We start from the raw sequence: 23,147 nt of genomic DNA, 5'->3' as shown, positions 1-23,147 counted from the left end.
TCTCCACATTAATGCAGAGAAATGTGAAAGATTCATTTTAGTAAAACGAACATGGGGAGACAATATAAAAGGTCCAGTTCTAAAGGGAATGCAAGGGCAGAGGGGCCAAGGTTGTACTTGTGCATATACCATTGAAGGTGGCAGGGTAGGTTGAGAAAGTGGTTAATAAAACATAGACGATCGTAGGTTGGAATTCTCCAATGTCAGACCCCTGACGCTGCGAGAATGGAAAATTTGGCACTCAGCCAAATCTCCATTCACTCCAGCAGGTCTGGAGAATCCCAGCTGTGGGCGCGGTTGGATAATTTCAGCCTTAGTCTTTATAAATAGGAGCATGTGGTACAAAAGGAAGGAAGTTCAAATGAATCTTTATAAAACCGTGGCTCAGCCGCAACTGGAGTATTCTGGACATCATGCTTCAGGAAGAATGCGAGGGCATTCGACAGAATGCAGAAAAGATTCACAAGAATAGTTCCAGGCATGAGGAACTTCAGTTGTATGGATAAATCGGAGAATCAAGGCTGCTTTTTTCGAAGAAGAGCAAGAGAGGATTTGAGAAAGTTGTTCAAAATCAGGAGGACCTGCACAGAGTGGACAGGGATGAACTGTTCCCATGGGCAGAAGAACCAAGAACCAGAGGACACCGATTTAAGCTACTTGGCAAAAGCAGCAAAGGTGATGTGAGGAAAAGCCTTTTCCCAGTGAGTGGTTAGGACCCGGAATGCTCTACCTGAGGATGAGCTGGAGGCAGATTTAATTGAGGCTTTCAAAAGAGAATTGGATAATTACCTGAAGCAAAACGTTTCAGGTACAATGTGGGACTAGACAAGTTGTTCTTGCAGAGAGCTGACATGGGCACGATGGGCCGAATGGCCACCTTCTGCACTGTAAGCATTTTATGATTCTATCAATAATAAAGTGCAATATGGATTCGTGCTACAGATAGGTAAAGAAAATTAGACTCATAATGCATCATTGAACTCCTGTTCTTTGACATATTAACTGTACAAGACAAGTGAAAACAAAGGTGCTAATGCTTGGTAAGTGATTGCAATTTATCCAATTAGCAATATTTTATAAAAAAAAGCTTGTGTGGTCTCCAACATAACTAATGCCAGTTGGAAAAACTTTCAGTGGGTGCAGTCATATCCAGCACAAAGAAAACTTTTTTTAAAAAACATGACATAGTTAAGCCTCAATTGAAGCTTATTGGCAACCCATGTGACCACTCTTTTTTGTAAATTTAACAAAATAAGGAAATTCCATTCAGGCAGCCAGATGTTAACTACTTATTTATTTACGCCAAGGGAATTAGAGTAGGTAAAATTTGTAATATTGTACCTAATAAATTCATACTACGCCATCACAATGCATGAGGGAATTCTTTATAGTTTAGCCAAAGTATCTAGAACAGAGAGCTTTTTCTACTGAAAAGCACAGCATGTTACACAAAACAAAACTCTTTTCTGCCATTATTCCTGGTACCGCCAGGGCAGGCCAAACACAATTTAGTATGCCTGCCTGGAAAAGGTCTTGTTTTAGCAAGTGCATTAGCTTGACAGCTGGTACTCGGAGTAAAACAGAAAACTGTCCCCCTTCAAAATGTAAAACTTGCCAGAAACCTTTTTGGGGAGATGAACAATAATTTAGCAAGTAGAATTCAGACGTCATAAACCACTAATGAGTAACATAGAACAGAGTGGATGTGGTGCTCTCCAGGGAAAATTTGTATATTACATAGTGATATTATGCAAATGGGCTGGGTGGCACCGTGGTTAGCACTGCTGCCTCACAGCGCCAGGGACCTGGGTTCAACTCCGGCTTCGGGTCACTGTCTGTGTGGAGTTTGCATATTCTCCCCGTGTCTGTGTGGGTTTCCTCCGGGTGCTCCGGTTTCCTACCACTGTCCAAAGATGTGCGGATTAGATGGATTGTCCATGCTAAATTGCCCCTTAGTGTCCCAAGATGTGTAGATTAGTGGGATAAATGTGTGGGATTACGGAGATAGAGCGGGGGATGAGCCTGGCTAAGATGCTCTGTTGGAGAGTGGGTGCAGGCTCAATGGGCCGAATGGCCTCCTTCTGCACTGTAGGGATTCTAAACACAAAGTACATGACCAAGAGAATAGCCTTGACCATTTACTATATATCCTTAAAGGAGTGGATCGCTCCCATTTTAAGCTCAAATTTCTTCTTTTAGCCCATGGTAAATGGCAGGCCACAAAAATAAGAAAAATCAACAAATTCAAAAGTAGAGATGAAATGATTTCATAGAGATATAATCTATGTGCTGGAATAATTTAAGCAGATAACAACTTGATGGAATGAGCGATTAACCTGACTCTATATGACAGAGAGTTACGTGCAAGTGCATCATTCAGAGAAAAGAATCATAATTATTTGTGTCCACTTAAAGTTTAGCCAGGACTTCATCTGGAAAAGGAGCAAGTTGAAAAAGTAACTTACAAGTAACTGGAGAGATTGTCTGACTACTGATCAAGTCTGGCGCAATTCCTTCACGGGCTGCTTGTAGTAACGCCGTGACAATAAAAAGCAACTGGTAAGTCAGCCATCTTAAATTACAGCAAAACTACACTGTATCTGAGATGGAGCAGCAGAATGACGAAACAATCCTGACATTAAACCAACACTAAATCTGTCACTTGAGGCAATACTCATACTTTATACTCAAACATTCAGGAAGAAACCAAACGTTTGATCGCAATAAACCATAGAAACCCTACAGTGCAGGAGGTGGCCATTAGGCCCATCGAGCCTGCACCGACAACAATCCCACCCAGGCCCTACCCCCGTAATCCCACATATTTACTCTACTAATCCCTCTAATTTATGCATCCCGGGATACTAACGGTCAATTTAGCACGGCCAATCCACCTAACCCGCACATCTTTGGACTGTGGGAGGAAACAGCAGCACCCGGAGGAAACCCACACAGACACGGGGAGAATGTGCAAACTGCACACAGACAGTGACCCAAGCCGAGAATCGAACCCGGGTCCCTGGGGCTGAGAGGCAGCAGTGCTAACCACTGTGCTACCGTGCCGTCAATCTTCACAATGCTTCAAAGAGGTTTCTTTTTTAAGGTTAATCTCATTAGTTACAATTACCAGGTTCTCAGCTCAGACCCCAAATCTAAATCACTGGACTGAATGTGTCTGGAAATCCTGCAGGTTGAATTCCGCCCAATATCCCACTTAAGGGAATAGGGAAAATGTGACCACAGCAATTCTGCTCAAGAACAATTTTCCTTAGGTTTATCTAGCACCAACATAAAATGACAATAATCAGAAAGGCGCTACAAGTTAAACTGAACATTAATTAAATTAAAGTTTAAAATTTATTTATTAGTGTCACAAGTAGGCTTACATTAACACTGCAATGAAGTTACTGTGAAAATCCCCTAGTCGCCACACTCCAGTGCCTGATCGGGTAACAGTGAGGGAGAATTTAGCATGACCAATGCACCTAACCAGCACGTCTTTCAGACTGTGGGAGAAAACCAGACTACCCGGAGGAAATCCTCGTAGACATAGGGAGAACGTGTAGACTCCGCACAGACAGTGACCCAAGCCGGGAATCGAACCCAGGTCCCTGGCGCTGTGAGGCAGCCGTGCTAACCACTGTGCCACTGTAGTGGATTAACAATGAACCAAGGACAACAGATAGGGTCAGTATGACACTCGCTGTTTGCTTTTAGTTTCTGTTCTTAAACACAAAGGGGAATTACCCTGATGATGAGATGATAAATTTCACACAGAACGGCACCAACAGTGAATTAACCCAATTATTTTCCAATTCGTTCCCGAGGGTAAAGTGGATGGATTGAAGTGAGGGCATGGGAATGTTAATAGCTTAAATAATAATTAACTGTGGTCACAGATACACTTAGAAAGAGTCTTTGTCCAATTGTGGTTTTAATGTCAATCTGGTACTGTAACTAATCTTTTAAATACAATTTCCTCTGGTGGTCTCAGTTTCTGTTTGAGAGAGAGGTACTGAACATTAGAGAAAATCTCAACCTCCATGATGATGATTGATGATGTGGTTATGCCTCAGCTTGAAGACATTATTATTAAAATTAACTAACGTAATACTGAAAAGGCCATTCAGACCTGCAAACTCCCATCACCGAGGCAAGCATTTGGGTCAACTTATTTGCAGTCTGTGGTGTCCCAAAAATCACTACACTGGCAATTTTCCATCCGTATTTAAATATTCATGATTGTAACGGCTCATCTATTTTCATTACACTGTAGAAAGCCGCTTACTTTGTGAGCTAAAGACATGTGTTTTCCGTACTGAAACGCCATTTCTTGAACTTGTGTGTCATGTTTTGCCAGTTGCATCGCACCTTGACAACTCTTCGCCAGCAAAGCACCATGAGATAGAAAAATCCGCTCCACCCAGTTAGTCATCAGGATGTCATCAGTCACCTTCTCCTAAGAATAAGCACATCAATGATCATGGGATTATAAGTAATAAATGCACCTCCAGATATACCAGTACATTCCAGAGCAATACATGGCTTAATGACCTGTGGTAAGTTAACTACCGATAATAATGCGCACAGTGGTTAGCACTGCTGTTTCACAGCGTCAGGGATCCGGGTTCAATTCCCGGCTTGGGTCACTGAATTTTTTGAGGAGGTAACTAAGTGTGTAGATGAAGGTAGTGCAGTTGATGTCATATACATGGATTTTAGTAAGGCGTTTGATAAAGTCCCCCACGGTCGGCTTATGAAGAAAGTAAGGATGTGTGGGATAGAGGGAAGTTTGGCCGATTGGATAGGTAACTGGCTATCTAACAGAAGACAGAGGGTGGTGGTGGATGGAAAATTTTCGGACTGGAAACCGGTTACCAGCGGAGTGCCACAGGGATCAGTACTTGGTCCTCTGCTATTTGTAATTTTTATAAATGACTTGGAGGAGGGGGCTGAAGGGTGGATCAGTAAATTTGCTGATGACACCAAGATTGGTGGAGTAGTGGATGAGGTGGAGGGCTGTTGTAGGCTGCAAAGAGATATAGATAGGATGCAGAGCTGGGCTGAAAAATGGCAAATGGAGTTTAACCCTGACAAATGCGAGGTGATTCATTTTGGTAGGACTAATTTAAATGTGGATTACAGGGTCAAAGGTAGGGTTCTGAAGAATGTGGAGGAACAGAGAGATCTTGGGGTTCATATCCATAGATCTCTGAAGGTTGCCACTCAAGTGGATAGAGCCGTGAAGAAGGCCTATAGTGTGTTGGCGTTCATTAACAGGGGGTTTTAGTTTAAGAGCCGTGGGGTTATGCTGCAACTGTACAGGACCTTGGTGAGACCACATTTGGAATACTGTGTGCAGTTCTGGTCACCTCACTACAAGAAGGATGTGGAGACACTGGAAAGAGTGCAAAGGAGATTTACCAGGATGCTGCCTGGTTTGGAGGGTAGGTCTTATGAGGAAAGGTTGAGGGAACTTGGGCTTTTCTCTTTGGAGCGGAGGAGGTTGAGAGGAGACTTGATAGAGGTTTATAAGATGATGAGGGGGATAGATAGAGTGAACGTTCAAAGACTATTTCCTCGGTTGAATGGAGCGGTAACTAGGGGGCATAACTATAGGGTTCATGGTGGGAGATATAGGAAGGATGTCCGGGGTAGGTTTTTTACTCAGAGAGTGGTTGGGGTGTGGAATGGACTGCCTGCAGGGATAGTGGAGTCAGAAACTTTAGGAACATTTAAGAGGCTATTGGATAGGCACATGGAGTACTTCGGGATGATAGGGAGGAAATAGCTTGATCTGGGTTTCAGACAAAGCTCGGCACAACATTGTGGGCCGAAGGGCCTGTTCTGTACTGTACTGTTCTATGTTCTATGTCTGTGCGTAGTCTACGTGTTCTCCCCGTTTGCGTGTGTTTCCTCCGGGTGCTCCGATTTCCTCCCACAGTCTGAAAGACATGCCGGTTAGGTGCTTTGGCCATGCTAAATTCTCCCTTAGTGTACTCGAACAGGCGCCGGAGCGCGGCGACTAGGGGAGTTTCACAGTAACTTCATTGCAGTGTTAATGTAAGCCTACTTGTGGCACTAATAAATAAACTTTAAACTTTTTTTAAAAATCAGAAATGCGACTGAAGAAATTTTTTGCGCGAAGGGCCACAATCCGTTATGATTCCCAAACAAAGGTGATCAATGTTGACAGATTTTTGAATCATTCCAATCGCAAAGAGAAGCCCAGTGCGGCAGTCACCATCTCACAGCAATTCATATTTTAGAAACTTAAGTTTCTGGTGTCAGAATCAATCATGTTTAGGAAATGATTTCTCATTCACGAGATAATCACCAGCCCCTCATTCCTGCTCCGTCGGATGGTTCATTTATTTGAGGCTTAAAAAAAAAATGAAAGCCCTGGAAGCTGAGCAAATTAATAGCTACCTACAATATGTCCTTGAAGAGGTGACTGGAAAAATCAAAATTTAGTTACTTTTGCGTGACTATCTAAAGTATCCCATTTTTCTTGATAAAAAAGATCTCTCAAAATATAAGTGGGTTGACTATCTGTTAATAGTGGATCTCACGTTCTGATATGCAACCCAATTGACCTGAATAGCAAGGAAGCGAAGGAGATATTAATTTTCTGAAACTGTATTGCTTTGTTGGTCATAATGGAACAGTAGAGCAGAGGGGACCATCTTGATAGCTCGGGTGAAAGTAGTATTCTCTTCAAACTGTAAAAGTGCAATGATCCCTGCAGCATATTCCCAACCTCACTATAATGTTGCTCTCCTGAGCATTGCAGGCAGTTTGTGGCAATGAAGTGCTAGCTAAAAAAAAAATAATGTAAGGTTCCCCAAGAAGCAGATGATTGCAATTAATTGTTAGTTTGGGACTCCCTTCCTCATTAGCGCACAGGCACTTTTTTCAGATGCATTTCACTCAGAATTCCATTATTTTCGTTTGTGAAGGGTGGGGGGAGGTGAACTGAGGAGTTCACCTCCCCCCACCCAGCAGACAGTTCAAAGTTCAGGTTATATTAGAAAAGCATCGCTTCACCATGATGGCAATTTCAGTTTCTGTGGAATTTTCATCTTTCTCAATGCGCTGGTCCAGAGACTGCATTACTGCACGGGTATATGGCACCGAGAGGAAAATTGCGAGCCTGGAGTGTGTTGTGAACAGACACTCTGCCGGCAGAAGCACGCGTGAGGGAGAATTTTCAACACATCACCGCGGAAAAGCAAAACGTGCACTGGAGTGGCTACAGGATCGAAATCAAGCAACCCCAGAACCAGTCTATTTAATATTTAAGCATTGTCGCACATCAGGCATTCAAGTCTAAAAACAGCATCGCAAGATTGACATTTTTTAAAAAAAGTTTATTTATTATTGTCACAAGTAGGCTTACATTAACACTGCAATGAAGTTACTGTGAAACCTCCCAGTCGCCGCACTCCGGCGCCTGTTTGCGTACACTGAGGGAGAATTTAGCATGGCCAATGCACCCAACCAGCTTGGCTCTCTGACTGTGGGAGGAAACCACAGCATCTGGAGGAAACTCACGCAGACACGGGGAGAACGTAGCCCTTCAAAGCTTTATTAATCAAAAATATAAGTATTAGTCTTGTAAACCTTTTCTGAACTGCATCTAATGGCTTAGATGCATCTAACTTCACCTTTCCTTAAATAAGGATACTAGTACTGTACACAATACTCCAAATGTGGTCTCATCAATGCCCTGTACAATTGGAGCATAACCTCCCTAGTTTTGTAATTAATTCCCCTCACAATAAATGATAGCATTGTAGTAGCTTTCTTAATTACTTACTGTGCTTGTAGACTAGCCTTTTGTAAATCATGGACTAGGACACCCAGATCCCTCTGCACCTCAGAACTCTACAATCTCTCATCATTTAGATAATAAGCTTCTTTTTTATTGTTCCTGCCAAAACGGACAATTTCACATTTGTCCACATTATACTCCATTTGCTAGATTTTTTTCCCACTCACTTAACCTGTGTCCCTTTGTAACCTCCTTACGTTCTCTTCGTAATTAACTTTCCTACCTCCATTGTGTCAGCAGCAAATTTAGCAACCATACCTTCAGTCCCTTCAAAGTCATTCATGTAAAATACTGATCCCCGTGACACACCACGCATCACATCCTGCCAACCAGAAAAAAACATTTATGCCAACTCTGTTTCCTGTTAGCTAGCCAATCTTCAATCCATGCCATGTTATCCCCCACACCATAAACTTTTATTTTACACAATAACCTTTGATGTGGCACCTTATCAAATGCCTTCTGGAAATCTAACTACACTATATTCACCGATTCCCTTTTATCCACGGCATGTGACTCCTTCAAAGAACTCCAATAAATTGGTTAAACATGATTTCCCTTACTTCTTTCAAGACCTTAGGATGAAGTCCATCCGGACCTGGGGATTTGTCAGCCAGTAGATCAACTATTTTCTCAACGTAACTTCCCTGGTGATTGTAGTTTTCCTGAGTTCCTCCCTCCTTTCATCTCCTGGTTAACGACTAATTCTGGGATGTTACTTTTGTCCTCTGTAGTGAAGACAGATGCAAAATACCAGTTTGATTCACCCCCCATAGTCCTACTTTCTATTATCAATTCCCCAAATGCACTTTCTATAGGACCAAAGATCACTTTGTGAAGTTTTCTTACTTAAATATCAACAGAAACTCTTACTGATGGTCTTTATATTACTAGCTAGCTTTCTCATACTTCAGATTATCAATTTTGTCACTTTTTTGATGTTGTCTATATTATTTCCAATATTTTGACCTGCCACTCGTCTTTGCGCAAAGATGCTTTTTCTTGAAGTTTAGTACAGTATTTTAACTTTTGAGTTAACCACCAATGATGATTTGATTTGACTTATTATTGTCACATGTATTAGTATACAGTGAAAAGTATTCTTTCTTGCGCGCTATACAGACAAAGCATACTGTTCAAAGAGAAGGAAATGAGAGTGTGCAGAATGTAGTGTTACAGTCATAGCTGGGGTGTAGAGAAAGATCAACTTAATGCAAGGTTGGTCCATTCAAAAGTCTGATGGCAGCAGGAAAGAAGCTGTTCTTGAGTCAGTTGGTGCATGACCTCAGACTTTTGTATCTTTTCTCAACGGAAGAAGGTGGGAGAGAGAATGTCCAGGGTGCATGGGGTCCTCCGTCTACACTTCCCAAGGCAGCGGGAAGTGTAGTCAGAGTCAATGGATGAGAGGCTGGTTTGCGTGATGGATTGGGCTACATTCACGACCTTTTGCAATTCCTTGTGGTCTTGGGCAGAGCAGGAGCCAAACCAAGCTGTGATACAACCAAAAAAGAATGCTTTCTATGGTGCATCTGTAAAAGTTGGTGAGGGTCGTAGCTGACATGCCAAATTTCCTTAGGCATCTGAGAAACTAGAGGCTTTGGTGGGCTTTCTTAACTATATAGTGTTGGCATGGGGGGACCAGGACAGGTTGTTGATGATCTGGACACCTAAAAACTTGAAGCTCTTGATGGGCCTTTATCTTGGAATCTTTCCTCTTCATCTACACCTGAACGTTGTTCATGCACCGTTGCTATACATTTTGATACATTTACATAACTATAATTTATCCATCTTAATTCTGAACTTTTCAGTTCATCTCTTATTCACAGACTTTTGGGCGACCAAGTTCCAGATTACCTCCACATGATTTTAGCTCCTAAATGACATAACTTTCAAAACTTTACGAATGTGTCTTGTTGGCCTGGATTCCTCCACCGGAGGAAATGGTTTTTATGTGCCTAATCTATCAATTCCCTTAATCGCTTTAAATGCCCCAATTAGACAAATTTACAACCTCCGAAACTCAAGGACATACAAGCTAAGTTTATACTTCTTAATTTAACCCAGCATATCTGCGCTCTACTCTTTCCACAGTCAATGCACTGTTCGTAAGGTGTAAGGGGAGGCAGTGGCGTAGTGGCATTGTCACTGGATTAGTAATCCAGGAACGCAGGGTAATACTCTGGGGACCAGAGTTCGAATCCCACCATGGCAGATGGTGAAATTTGACTTCAATATAAATCTGGAATTTAAAGTCTGATGATGACCATGAAACCACTGTCGATTGTTGTACAAACCAATCGGTTTACTAATGTCCTTTAGGGGAGGAAATCGACATCCTTAGCTGGTGTTACATGTGACTCCAGATCCACAACAATGTTAACTGCTCAAGGGCACTTAGGGATGTGCAATAAAATGCTGGCCCAGCGAGTGGTGACCACATCCCATGAAAGAATTTTTTAAAAAATGACCAAAACTGAATGCAATAGTCTAAATGGGGTCTGACCAAGACTCTGTACAACACAAATAATATTCCCCCACTGTTGAATTCCAACCCCATTTCAGATAAAAAGGTCTCATTCATTTCATTTGCCTTTCCCCTTTTTTCCTTTCTGAATGCAACCAAAGTCTAAATAATATGTAACTGTATCCAATTAAATATGGCAAAGACTGAAGGCATTGCTTTCAGCCCCATCTCCAAACTCCATTTCCTAGTTAGTGACTAGGTCACTTGCTCTCCCTGGCAACAGTGCAAGAAAAAGGTCAATTCACAACCTTGGTGTCAGATAGGACCCTGGGATAAGCTCTAAAGGAATTCCAGAGCGTAGAGTCTAGACAGCTGCCTGCGCGGCCACCAATGGAACAATTTAAATTGAGGATGCTTGAGAGGTTAGAATTAGAATGGGGGCAGATAACTAAACCTGTTGGACTTTAACCTGGTGTTGCGAGACCTCTTACTGTATAAGCTCTAAACTCATATCTCTGCCACATTAGGGCAGCCTATTTCCATCTCTGCTGCTGTCTCAGCTAATGAGCTGCTGAAACCTTTGTTGCCTCTTGGCTGGATTCCCAAAGTCTACCCTCTGTAAACTTGAGGTTATCCAAAACTCTGCTGCCTATGTGTTCCCACATTACCCCTGTATTCACTAACCTAGATTGGTTCCTAATCAAGTTGATTTTAAAATTTTCATCCTTCCTTTCAAATCCCTCCATGGCCTCATCCATCCCCCTCTCCACAAGCTCCTCCACCCTTACAACCCTCAGTTATCTGCCCCCATTCTAATTCTAACCTCTCAAGCATCCTCAATTTAAATCTTAGAAATCTTAGAAACCCTACAGCACAGAAAGAGGCCATTCGGCCCATCGAGTCTGCACCGACCACAATCCCACCCAGGCCCGATCCCGACATATTTACCCACTAATCCCTCTAACCTACGCATCCCAGGACACTAATGGCAATTTTAGCATAGCCAATCAACCTAACCCGCACATCTTTGGACTGTGGGAGGAAACCGGAGCACCCGGAGGAAACCCACGCAGACACGGGGAGAATGTGCAAACTCCACACAGACAGTGACCCAAGCCGGGAATCGAACCCAGGTCCCTGGAGCTGCGAAGTCACAATACTTTTCTTTAGTCACAATACATTACTTTTTAATGCATTGATGAATTTCTTGCACACTTCATCTTCCCAATTGACCAATTTTTTATTCATGAAGCTCAGGAATTGCTAGATGAGGAAAAAAAAAATCCAGGTCCACCCAGTTTAACTTCTACCACCCTGGCAGCTGCCCAGTTCGATGAGGATGGAGTTGTTGACTGAAGTTCCAGGAGAGAGAGTGAGTGAAGAGGAAAAGGGAAACTTGTCTATCTTTGTCAGCTATAAACGCTCCAAGGTCAGACAGAGCAGAGCCAGAGAGTAGAAGTGTCAGTACTTAAGGTCAACTTCAGAAAACCATTCCCTGCTTCACTCACAGCAGCGAGCTTTAATCAGTTATTTTTTTTCCCCGATCACTCCAGTTTGGATTGGAACTCAGGTCTTAAAGATCAGAAAGACAGTGTCCTAACCTACCTTTTTCCCCTCATCGTAGTTCAACAGATAGTGCAACAATCCAGAGTCAAAAAATACTCCCAGCATTTTCTGTTCTTAACTTCAAGACTTCCACAATTTGTCGTGTTTCTCCCTCATGAGTTGAGATATTGCCAAGTCTATTAAAATTGGTGTTAGACTTTTAACTGCTTTTGACCCAAAGTTGTTATCTTCTCAGAAATAGAATATGTTTCTCTTTATTGTCTGCTGTCCTTTCACTCTTTGATCATGTGAAATGTGGAGGTTTATTTTTAACACCCTAGATATATATAAAACGTTCCTCAAATAGTTCATGGTTTTACAAAGGAAATACAATAAAGTGATTATATTACCTCATCAGTTCGAGCATTTTCGTAATACACGCCTTGAACCAAGTCTCCAATTGCACTTGATACAAGCTCCACAACCTGCGGAAAGAAATAAAGACGTCATTCAGGATTGCGAGGACAGCCTCCCTCGCCAACTGAAATTCTATACGCTCTCACCCATTTGTATATGGCAATCAGATTCTACTGGACTAACAGCTCTTCCAGCAGCAATCATTTCTTACTTTCTTTCCATTCACAAGATCAGCAGTCAAGTCTCCCCGGTCGTGCTGTTTGAAAGATTAACAATTTCAACTCAAATTGAAAACCCGATCAGAGCACGTTGGATTGAAATTACATCCTAAAATCATGAGTGATATTTTTATCCACTTTCTAATGTTGCGCCGTGTGTGGGGATAAAGTGAAATGTACAAAACAAATCGTGATCTTAACCAAAGTTTCGAGTGATGTGATTAGCATTCAATTCTATTTAGCTGAAGAAAATACCGTGAATTATACAAATCTGACAAAAGAAAAATACGTCTCAACCACATTTGCTAGCATCACGGATTTTAAGGGGTCCAATTCTGGCCACATCAATCCAGATTCAGTACTGAACTAATCAGGTCACTTACATGTTGCTTTTGATCACAATTTCACCATATGATGCACTTGTATTGAATTTTCATTGGAAAAGAGAACTTTACAAAGTACAAATTGTAACTGCATTTGTGAGTGTTAGTGTAGGTAGGCATTCATGTCACAGTGTATGCAAGTGGTTTAAGCAACTTTTGCTCCCTTGACCTACTGCATAAAACAAGGTTCCACTGTATTTCTACAAATTAAGGTACATCTCATCTCCCAGCAACATGCCCTGTTCAGTAAAACAAGCTTTAAAGTACAGTGCAAAACAAAAAACTATTATAATCAAAAGCAGAAGTATTAATTATGTAACAATTCCATGTCAACCAATGCCATTCTCAACAACTCTACTGTTACGATATATTTTTTAAAAAAAACTATTTTTCTCCCTTGAATCCAGAAGGTTTAAGTTTGGAGTCCAGAGTAAACATGGTTCTTAATCAGTCATGTTGCCCTTTGAGTAACTGGATCCTTGAGGAAATATTGTAGCAATATGAGCTGCAGCAGTAACCCAAGGACAATGCTCCTACAGTGTTACCAGATGTGTTGTGCTATTTAACATGGGAATAGAGAAAATGAAGGTTTTTTTGGAAAGTATCAGATAAGCCCCATTCCCAAATCCGAACGGATTGAGTATCGCCAACAGGTCTATGAAGAACTGTAACCAAACTCCTAACAAAGGATTGTATTACAGTTCATACAAGCTACATCCCAAGATTCTTCTGATGGCTGAGACACATAATACAAATCAATCACTCACAAAAATGTTATGGTTTGTGAAACGGTCTGTGCCTAGAGACCGGCAGATCAACAGCCACTGGTAATACGAAGAGGAATTCACGAAGACACCAAGTCCTGTTCTAAATGTCAAAGTGATAGCATGAACTCCTAACAATGCATTGAGCTGTGGATAACTAGCTATTTTCTGCCTATGCTGTAACACTAGACACCATACAATGCAAGCAGAGACTTTGTTCTCTTTCAGCACTGATCCTGACCAGCATTAGGAGAGCCAACTTTTTTTTAAGCCAAAGAACAAGGGACAGAAGTAAAATTGCAGATGTTACTATTTGGTTTGCAATTCAGTGACTTAGCAAAAATGGAATCAGAATTATTGAATAATTAGGAACTTGGTTAACATTATTCCCCACGCACTGCAGACAATAATGCACACATTCACATCTATCACTCCCACTAATACACAAGTAAGTAAAAGGACTTTTGCCAGAGTGCAAGACTCTGTCCAATAATGCATTTTATTGCTGATATTATTTCAGGAAATTATATTATGCAATTCCGAACAAAACTTGCCTGAAACATTACAGAATATGAAGACTCCAAGTGTTATATTTCAAAGTTCACAACCCAAACGTTAGTACTGGCAATGTTTCCCTAGCTGTTAATGGAATAATTTAGGATCACTAACATAGGTCTTATTTTTGAAAGAATGATTGCAGGTGTCAGCACTTATATGAATAAGCCGTGGAATAATGAATTTCCTTTTGTATTGGACAGAGCACCAATATTTTCTGCAACTTGACAATGACAATAGCAAAATGACTTTATGAATTAATATGACAACAAAACAAAGGATCAGAGAAATCAAAAAAATTCAACGGTAAAAAAGAATATATAAACTCATTATTCATTTTCAATTCAGTCTTTGAAGCTCTGTTCCCAGAACATTGTCAGCAGCCTAGTCACCAGGATGCAGTAGGGAAGCTGATCAGCAGCATCTCTCCATTCTGAATCTTCCTGTATGTTCAGGAAGACAATCCAACATTCACCAAACTGGAGAGGAGCATAATCAGACAGATGCTCAGCATTAGAGACATGATTTCATACGGTGGGGCTCTTTAGACCGAACAATAGGTGCCTCAGTGGGGGACATTATAAAGCAGAGGTCGCCCAAATTGTTTATGTTCCTTGTGTATTACAGAGCTTGCGGCGTGTCGATTTTTACAAACTGCCAAAATGATTATATTGATTGAGATGATTCAGAACTTCTCAATTTGTTCACACCCTTTTGACGTTTTGGTACTTGTTCCCCATCCTTTCTCCTTCCACCCCCTTTCCATGCAATTTCTTCCTCAATCTCCAGTTGAGGATGAAGTCTTTCTTCCCATGATCTACTTCAAGGTGGAGTTTTCTTCCCTTGCCTCCCCAATTCAAGAGCGTATTCTTCTTGGCCTCCCTTCCAACTTTCATGCTGGCGCTCTGTGTCCTCACTACCACCCCAGGCCTTTTGTGCTTTCTACCTCACCTTGCCCCATGGTTGGTGCAGATCCTTTGTTGCCTCAGCCCTGGAACCCTAAACTCATTCAACTGGAAACACCATCTCCAAACTCACCTGTTAACTAAGTTTTTGTGAACTCTACCGAACTGCATGGAGCCTAACAGCAGCATACTTTTGGTATGGAGACTATACCCCTGCTGCAGAACTCTAACTCACCAAGAAAGCGCACAGATAAATTGAAACCAGGGAACCACCTTACGTTTCGCCCACCTCCATGACAATATGGCCTTTCAGGGTTCACCGAATGCTTTTAAGGTAATGTAGCCCTAACTTCAAAAACAAAACAACTTCTTGGACTTAAGTTCTTTGCAAGCAGTATAGACATCGTATCTCCTGTTCTCCTGCAAAATCAGCCCAACTGCTGTTTTAGGATCTTACCTTTCTCGATATTAACCCCTTAAGTCAACATGGCCCTAACCCTTTACGTGCAATAGTCTTCAAGTTGCTTTAGTTGCATCTATCCCATTTTCAACAATTAAACTTTAAGCTTCACAGAACTAACCATGAACTAGATACATGTCTCAGTGCTAGACAAGGGCAAATGGAAAATTGGAGGGAGATTCAGGGCATTTAGGGATTACTAGCATGCGTCTACACTTCAATTTCCCCGTTTGATTTCAAATTTCCACCATTACCTCCCCTCCCTCCTTCTCCAGTTTCTGCACTAAAAGATCATTCCTAGGGCTTCTAGAACCTTAAAATGTAGAAATAAAAATAGGATGAAGGAACAAATATGATAGTGGGCAGCACAGTGGCACAGTGGTTAGGACTGCTGCCTCACAGCGCCAGGGTCACAGGTTCAATTCTGACTTCGGGACACTGTCTGTGTGGAGTTTGCACATTCTCCCAGTGTCGGTGTGGGTTTCCTCCGGGTGCTCCAGTTTCCTCCCACAGTCCAAAGATGTGTGGGTTTGGTTGATTGGCCATGCTAAATTGACCCTAGTGTCGGGGGGATTAGCAGGGTAAATGCATGGGGTTACGGGAATAGGACCTGGGTGAGATTGTGGTCGGTACAGACTCAATGGACCGAATGGCCTCCTTCTGTGCTGTAGGGATTCTATGATTCAATGAACTATCTGGAAAAATTGATTTTTGGATTTCTTTAGTTAAAGTGGCAAAGGGAAGATTGCCAAAGGCTGCATTTGAAGTGGTGTTAAACAATTATTACGCAGATGACTTAAGCTTGACCCAGGATGTGGGTGGCCGTGGAATTTCTGATGGCTGGAATCATCAGCTATAATAAGCCAGCTCCTAAACAATTCTGAAGTGATGTCAGCAGTTGACCCATCCCTTTTATACACAGGAAATGTCATCCACTCAAAGGTAATTGGCAATGCTTCACCACAAATCATTTATTGGAGAAAATCTATATTATCAAACAGAGACAAAGAACAAAGAAAATTACAGCACAGGAACAGGCCCTTCGGCCCTCCAAGCCTGCAGCGACCATGCTGCCTGACTGAGCCAAAGCCCCCTACCCTTCCTGAGACCATATCCTCTATTCCCATCCTGTTCATGTATTTGTCAAGACGCCCCTTAAAAATCACTGCCATATCTGCTTCCACTACCCCCTTGGCAGCGAGTGCCATGCACCCACTACCCTCTGTGTAAAAAAACTTGCCTCGTACATCTCCTTTAAACCTTGCCCACCTTAAACCTATGCCCACTAGTAACTGACTCTTCCACCCTGGGAAAAAGCTTCTGACTATCCACTCTGTCCATGCCCCTCACAATCTTGTAGACTTCTATCAGATCGCCCCTCAACCTCTGTCGTTCCAGCGAGAACAAACCAAGTTTCTCCAACCTCTCCTCATACCTAATGCCCTACATGCCAGGCAACATCCTGGTAAATCTTTTCTGTACCCTCTCCAAAGCCCCCACATCCTTCTGGTAGTGTGGCGACCAGAATTGAACACTATATTCCAAGTGCGGCCTAACTAAGCTTCTCTAAAGCTGCAACATGACTTGCCAATTTTTAAACTCAATGTCCCGCCCAATGAAGGCAAGCATGCCGCATGCCTTCTTGATTACCTTCTCCACCTGCGTTGCCACTTTCAGTGACCTTTGTACATCCAGATCCCTCTGCCTATCAATACCCTTAAGGATTCTGCCATTTACTATATATTTCCTATCTGTATTAGACCTTCCAAAATGCATTACCTCACATTTGTCCGGATTAAACTCCATCTGCCATCTCTCCGCCCAAATCTCCAACCGATCTATATCCTGCTGTATCTATCCTCTGATGGTCCTCATCGCTATCCGCAAATCCACCAACTTTTGTGTCGTCCGCAAACTTACTAATCAAACCAGTTACATTTTCCTCCAAATCATTTATATACATATTACAAACAGCAAAGGTCCCAGCACTGATCCTTGAGGAACACCACTTGTCACAGCCCTCCATTCAGAAACGTACCCTTCCACTGCTGCAACATAAGCTTCAAGTCAGTACTTTTATTTACGATGTGAACTCACATTTATGAACATATAGTGACGATACTGCAGCAGTGGCAGGTTACATTTTGATTTTGTCCTAAGCGTGAGGTCATAGAGTCAGAAAGCAATACAGCATGGAAACAGGCCCTTCGGCCCAACCGGTCCATGCCAACTATACTGCCCTTCCAGCTCATCCCAATTGCCTGCGTTTGGCCCATATCCCTTAATTCTTTCCCATCCATGTACTTATCCAAATGATTTATAAATATTGCTGTTGTACCTGCCTCAACCACTTTCTCTGGCAGCTCATTCTATATACACACCACCCTCTGTGAGAAGAAGTTGCCCCTCAGGTCCCTTTTAAATCTTTCCCCTCTCACCTTAAACCTATGCCCTCTAGTTTTCAATTCCTTTTCCCTGGGAAAAAAAGACTATGTGTGTTCTACCCTATCTCTCTCTGCCCCTCATGATTTTATACACCTCAGTAAGGTCACCGCTCATTCCCCTACGTATAGGTGCTTACAGATTCTTCAGCGCAAAGATTGAAATGATGCATTCAATTTTCTCTGCTACTTCTTCACCTTCCACTTTCCAACCAAGCTAAACTTCCCTTCCAGGTAACCCCCCTGCTCTTGCCTGAATCTGCATCTTTCTCTAATCTCTCTGTTTTCCCAGCTCCCTCTCATGCCCTTTGCAAGCTTATCTTGTCCCCAAGACTTATGTCCTGTTTCTTTGACCTCGCGAAGACTAAACTTCTCTTCTTGGACTCCCATGTTAGCTGACATTATAAATGGTTCCCTCGGTTAAAGATATTGTTCGTATCCCTTTTAAAAGCAAGCCCATTCTTCATCCCTCATGAAAAGAAAACCGTCCCATGACCCTGCTATTCTTGTGAACCATTAGCCCACCTGCAACTTACCTTTGTTCAACAAAACCCTCTTAAATCTGTACCCATCATTCCCACAACTCTGCAGAGAGAATTTCTCCAACCATATTAACATCCCTGGTTCTAATCAAAATCAATGCTATGATCTGTGAAGCGTGATCTTTTAACCCTCTTCGACGTCTCCGCACCAACTGCTGCCTCTTGCACAAGCTACCTGGTCCTCAAACCACTATCTGTGTCTTTCTCACCTCCAGGTGCACCTATTCCAATTCTCTCACCATCAGCCTCGCATACTCCACCTTCCATAAACTTCAACCCCAATGACTCCAATTCAAAACTCATCCTGGTGCTTAAATCACCAGGAAGTCTACACTTCCCGCTGCCTCGGAAAAGCAGACAGCATAATTAAGGACCCCACGCACCCCGGACATTCTCTCTTCCACCTTCTTCTGTTGGGAAAAAGATATAAAAGTCTGAGGACACGTACCAACCAGCTGAAGAACAGCTTCTGCCCTGCTTTGAATGGACCTATCTCGCATTAAGTTGATCTTTCTCTACACCCTGGCTGTGACTGTAACACTACATTCTGCACTCGCTCGTTTCCTTCTGTATAGCATGCAAGAAACAATATTTTTCACTGTATACAAAAACACGTGACAATAATAAATCAAATCAAAATTGCTTCATGAGCTCACCCCTCCTTGCATTTGTAATATCAAATTGTACAACATTTTCTTGGTGAGACCACATTTGGAATATTGTGTGCAGTTCTGGTCACCTCACTATAAGGAGGATGTGGAAGCACTGGAAAGAGTGCAAAGGAGATTTACCAGGATGCTGCCTGGTTTGGAGGGTATGTCTTATGAGGAAAGGTTGAGGGAACTTGGGCTTTTCTCTTTAGAGCGGAGGAGGTTGAGAGGCGACTTAATAGAGGTTTATAAGATGATGAAGGGGATAGATAGAGTGGACGTTCAGAGACTATTTCCTCGGGTGGATGTAGCTGTTACTAGGGGACATAACTATAAGGTTCATGGTGGGAGATATAGGAGGGATGTCCGAGGTAGGTTCTTTACTCAGAGAGTGGTTGGGGTGTGGAATGGACTGCCTGCTGTGATAGTGGAGTCAGACACTTTAGGAACTTTCAAGCGGTTATTGGATAGGCACATGGAGCACACCAGAATGATAGGGAGTGGGATAGCTTGATCTTGGTTTCGGACAAAGCTCGGCACAACATCGTGGGCCGAAGGGCCTGTACTGTGCTGTACTGTTCTATATTCTGCAGCCATTCTCTGTAACATGGCTGGTTTATTATACATTGCAATCATACCAATAACATGTCAAGGAACCATGCTCTGCTGTTCTCTCTCCAAACTCATCCATCTGTCTCTCCATTAAGACCCCAAGTCTTGAAAGGTAATGCAGATTTACTAAAATATTTTTACCAGGGTTGCAAGGGTTAGATCACAAGGAGAAATGACATAAACTAGGCTTGTCTTCCCTGGAATAAAGAAGATTAAAGGGTGATTTGGTTCAGCGATTTAGGATTTTGAAATGAATTGATAAAAAGAAAGAGAGAGAAACTCTTTCTATTGGTGGGATTCCATTGGAGGGAGTGTCTAGGACCAAGGGATCCAACCTTCAAATCCGAACCAGCCCATTCAAGAAATGACTTAATGTCAGAGATACTAGCTTAATCAGATTAAATCTACAGCTCACCAGCTCCTTTGGCTTGGCATCTTTTTTTTTTGTCTGACAACCTTTGCGAAGTGATTAGGGATGATTTTCGACATCAAAGGCCTGACATAAATTGTTGTAAACAGCATTAAATCCTGCCCACATCATCAAACTGCATATAGCTGAAGAAATAAACAGTCAAAAGCCCTAGTATTATAATGAGATGTCTCAATTCACTTCATTCAGGGAAAAGTATCGCTGTAGGTTATATTTACTGTTAATTCAATAACCGATTACTTCCTGAAATTCATTCTTTTGTTATCTATAAGAAACAAGAACTGCATGAGCAGAGGGAGAATTTAATCATAAAATCTCTTTGCAAAAACATTTTTGATTTGATTTATTATTGTCACATGTATTAGCATACATTGAAAAGTATTGTTTTTTGCGTGCTGTATGGACAAAGCACACCGTACATAGAGAAGGAAATGAGAGAGTGCAGAATGTAGTGTTACAGTCATAGCTCGGGTGAAGAGAAAAATCAACTTATTGCAAAGAGAGGTCCATTCAGAAGTCTGACAGCAGCAGGGAAGAAGCTGTTCTTGAGTCGGTTGGTACGTGTCCTCAGACTTTTGTATCTTTTTTCCGACGGAAGAAGGTGGAAGAGAGAATGTCCGGGGTGTGTGGGGTCCTTAATTATGCTGGCTGCTTTTCTGAGGCAGCTGGAAGTGCAGACAGAGTCATTGGATGGGAGGCTGGTTTGAATGATGGACTGGGCGTCCTTCACGACCCTTTGTAGTTTCGTGCAGTCTTGGGCAGGGCAGGAGCCATACCAAGCTGTGATTCAACCAGAATGAATGCTTTCTATGGTGCATCTGTAAAAGCTGGTGAGAGTCGAAGTGGACTTACCAAATTTCCTTTGTCTTCTGAGAAAGTTGAGGCATTGTTGGGATTTCTTAACTATAGTTTTGGCATCTTGGTTAGTCAAGGCACGAATCAATTCCAGCCTCCCGGGCTACCTGGATCCACTACAGTTTGCCTATTGCCGCAACTGGTCCGCAGCAGACGCCATTTCCCTGGCCCTGCACTCAACCCTGGAACACCTAGATAACAAGGACACCTATGTCAGACTCCTATTTATTGACTACAGCTCAGCCTTCAACACTATTATTCCCACAAAACTCATCTCCAAACTCCGTAGCCTGTGCCTTGACACCTCGCTCTGTGACTGGATCTTGAGCTTCTTAACTCACAGACCACAATCAGTAAGGATAGGCAGCAACACCTTCTCCACGATCATCCTCAACACCGGTGCCCCACAAAGCTGTGTTCTCAACCCCCTACAATACTCCTTATACACCTATGACTGTGCGGCCAAATTCCCCTCCAATTCGATTTTCAAGTTTGCTGACGACACCACCGTAGTGGGTCGGATCTCGAACAACGACGAGACACAGTACAGGAATGAGGTAGAGAATCTGGTGAACTGGTGCAGCAACAATAATCTCTCCCTCAATGTCAATCAAACGAAGGAGATCGTCATCGACTTCAGGAAGCGTAAAGGAGAACATGCCCCTGTCTACATCAATGGGAACGAAGTAGAAAGGGTCGAGAGCTTCAAGTTTTTAGGTGTCCAGATCACCAACAACCTGCCCTGGTCCCCCCACGCCAACATGACAGTTAAGAAAGCCCACCAATGCCTCTACTTTCTCAAAAGACTAAGGAAATTCGGCATGTCAGCTACAACTCTCACCAACTTTTACAGATGCACCATAGAAAGCATTCTTTCTGGTTGTATCACAGCTTGGTATGGCTCCTGCTCTGCCCAAGACCGCAAGGATCTACAAAAGGTGCTGAATATAGCCCAATCCATCACGCAAACCAGCCTCCCATCCATTGACTCTGTCTACACTTCCTGCTGCCTCGGCCAAGCAGCCAGCATAATTAAGGACCCCATGCACCCCGGACATTCTCTCTTCCACCTTTTTCCTTCGGGAAAAAGATACAAAAGTCTGAGGTCACGTACCAACCGACTCAAGAACAACTTCTTCCCTGCTGCTGTCAAGACTTTTGAATGGACTTACTTTGCATTAAGCTGATCTTTCTGTACACCATAGCTATGACTGTAATGGTACATTCTGCACTCTCTCATTTCCTTCTCTATGAACGGTATGTTTTGTCTGTATAGTGTGCAAGAAACAATACTTTTCACCGCATGTTAATACATGTGACAATAATAAATCAAATCAAATCCAATCAATCAAATAGTGGTAGAAGTGATCCTAAAAACATTCAGAAAAGCTGAATTCAAAAAAGCACACACATTTACCACAGTAGCAAGAAATGTACTTGAAGATGGAGCCTTTTGGAGCTTTTAAACTTGTGCTTAAACTACAGTTATGCTATGAAGAGCTTTACTATCTCTGCTGTTGATGAAGCTGGAAAATTACAGCTCTATTGTCTTTTATTACATTAACTGCCTTCTGTTTGGCAGAATTTTAACATACACAAGAGTACGTGTATTGTACAAAAGCTACTTCAGCTCCCAGGGGATGTCAGTGTTTTTGGGTACACTAACAGATGTGGTATCCGGTATGCATATTTCTGAAAGGATGACAGGAATTCATTCATGAAATTTGGTGAAAATAATACAAGGTTAGTGTTCACACACGGACACATGAGCAGCTCTATTACAGCACACATTTCTGGCTTCTATAATGAGGAGGCAGGATTGAAAAAGAAAAAAATCATGCGTCGAGTTGATATTTTGACAATGCCAAAGTACTGACCATAGTTTATATTACCAGAATATTATATATTAACAAGCTTCACTGCATTGATGGCAACAGCTTTTGGAGAGTGTCTGACCAAGCTGAGAAAGGTAAAATATAATTTTATATTGTAGAATGCAAAAGTACAGCTGGAGACAGCACGGCAAAGAGTAGACAGAATCATAGAACAACCACCTTCTGTGTCGTAAC

At 42.3% G+C, this 23,147-nt stretch overlaps 1 protein-coding gene across 2 annotated transcripts in view; it reads right to left on the bottom strand.

Moving 5' to 3' along the window:
- pdss2 (prenyl (decaprenyl) diphosphate synthase, subunit 2) overlaps positions 1–23,147 on the bottom strand; it is a 214,965-nt gene that overhangs the window by 45,958 nt on the left and 145,860 nt on the right. For both annotated transcript variants that reach the window (XM_078212395.1, XM_078212396.1), the window contains exons 5-6: positions 12,257–12,331; positions 4,289–4,459 (exon numbers count right to left, since the gene is read on the bottom strand). In XM_078212395.1, coding sequence (XP_078068521.1) covers positions 4,289–4,459; positions 12,257–12,331 — 246 coding nt within the window. The remainder of the gene's footprint in view (positions 1–4,288; positions 4,460–12,256; positions 12,332–23,147) is intronic.

This window comes from Mustelus asterias, chromosome 5 (genome assembly GCF_964213995.1).
Source record: "Mustelus asterias chromosome 5, sMusAst1.hap1.1, whole genome shotgun sequence".
Classification (NCBI taxonomy): Eukaryota; Metazoa; Chordata; class Chondrichthyes; order Carcharhiniformes; family Triakidae; genus Mustelus; species Mustelus asterias.
The sequence above is the reverse complement of the archived record's forward strand: the minus strand, read 5'-3'. Positions and strand labels throughout refer to the sequence as shown.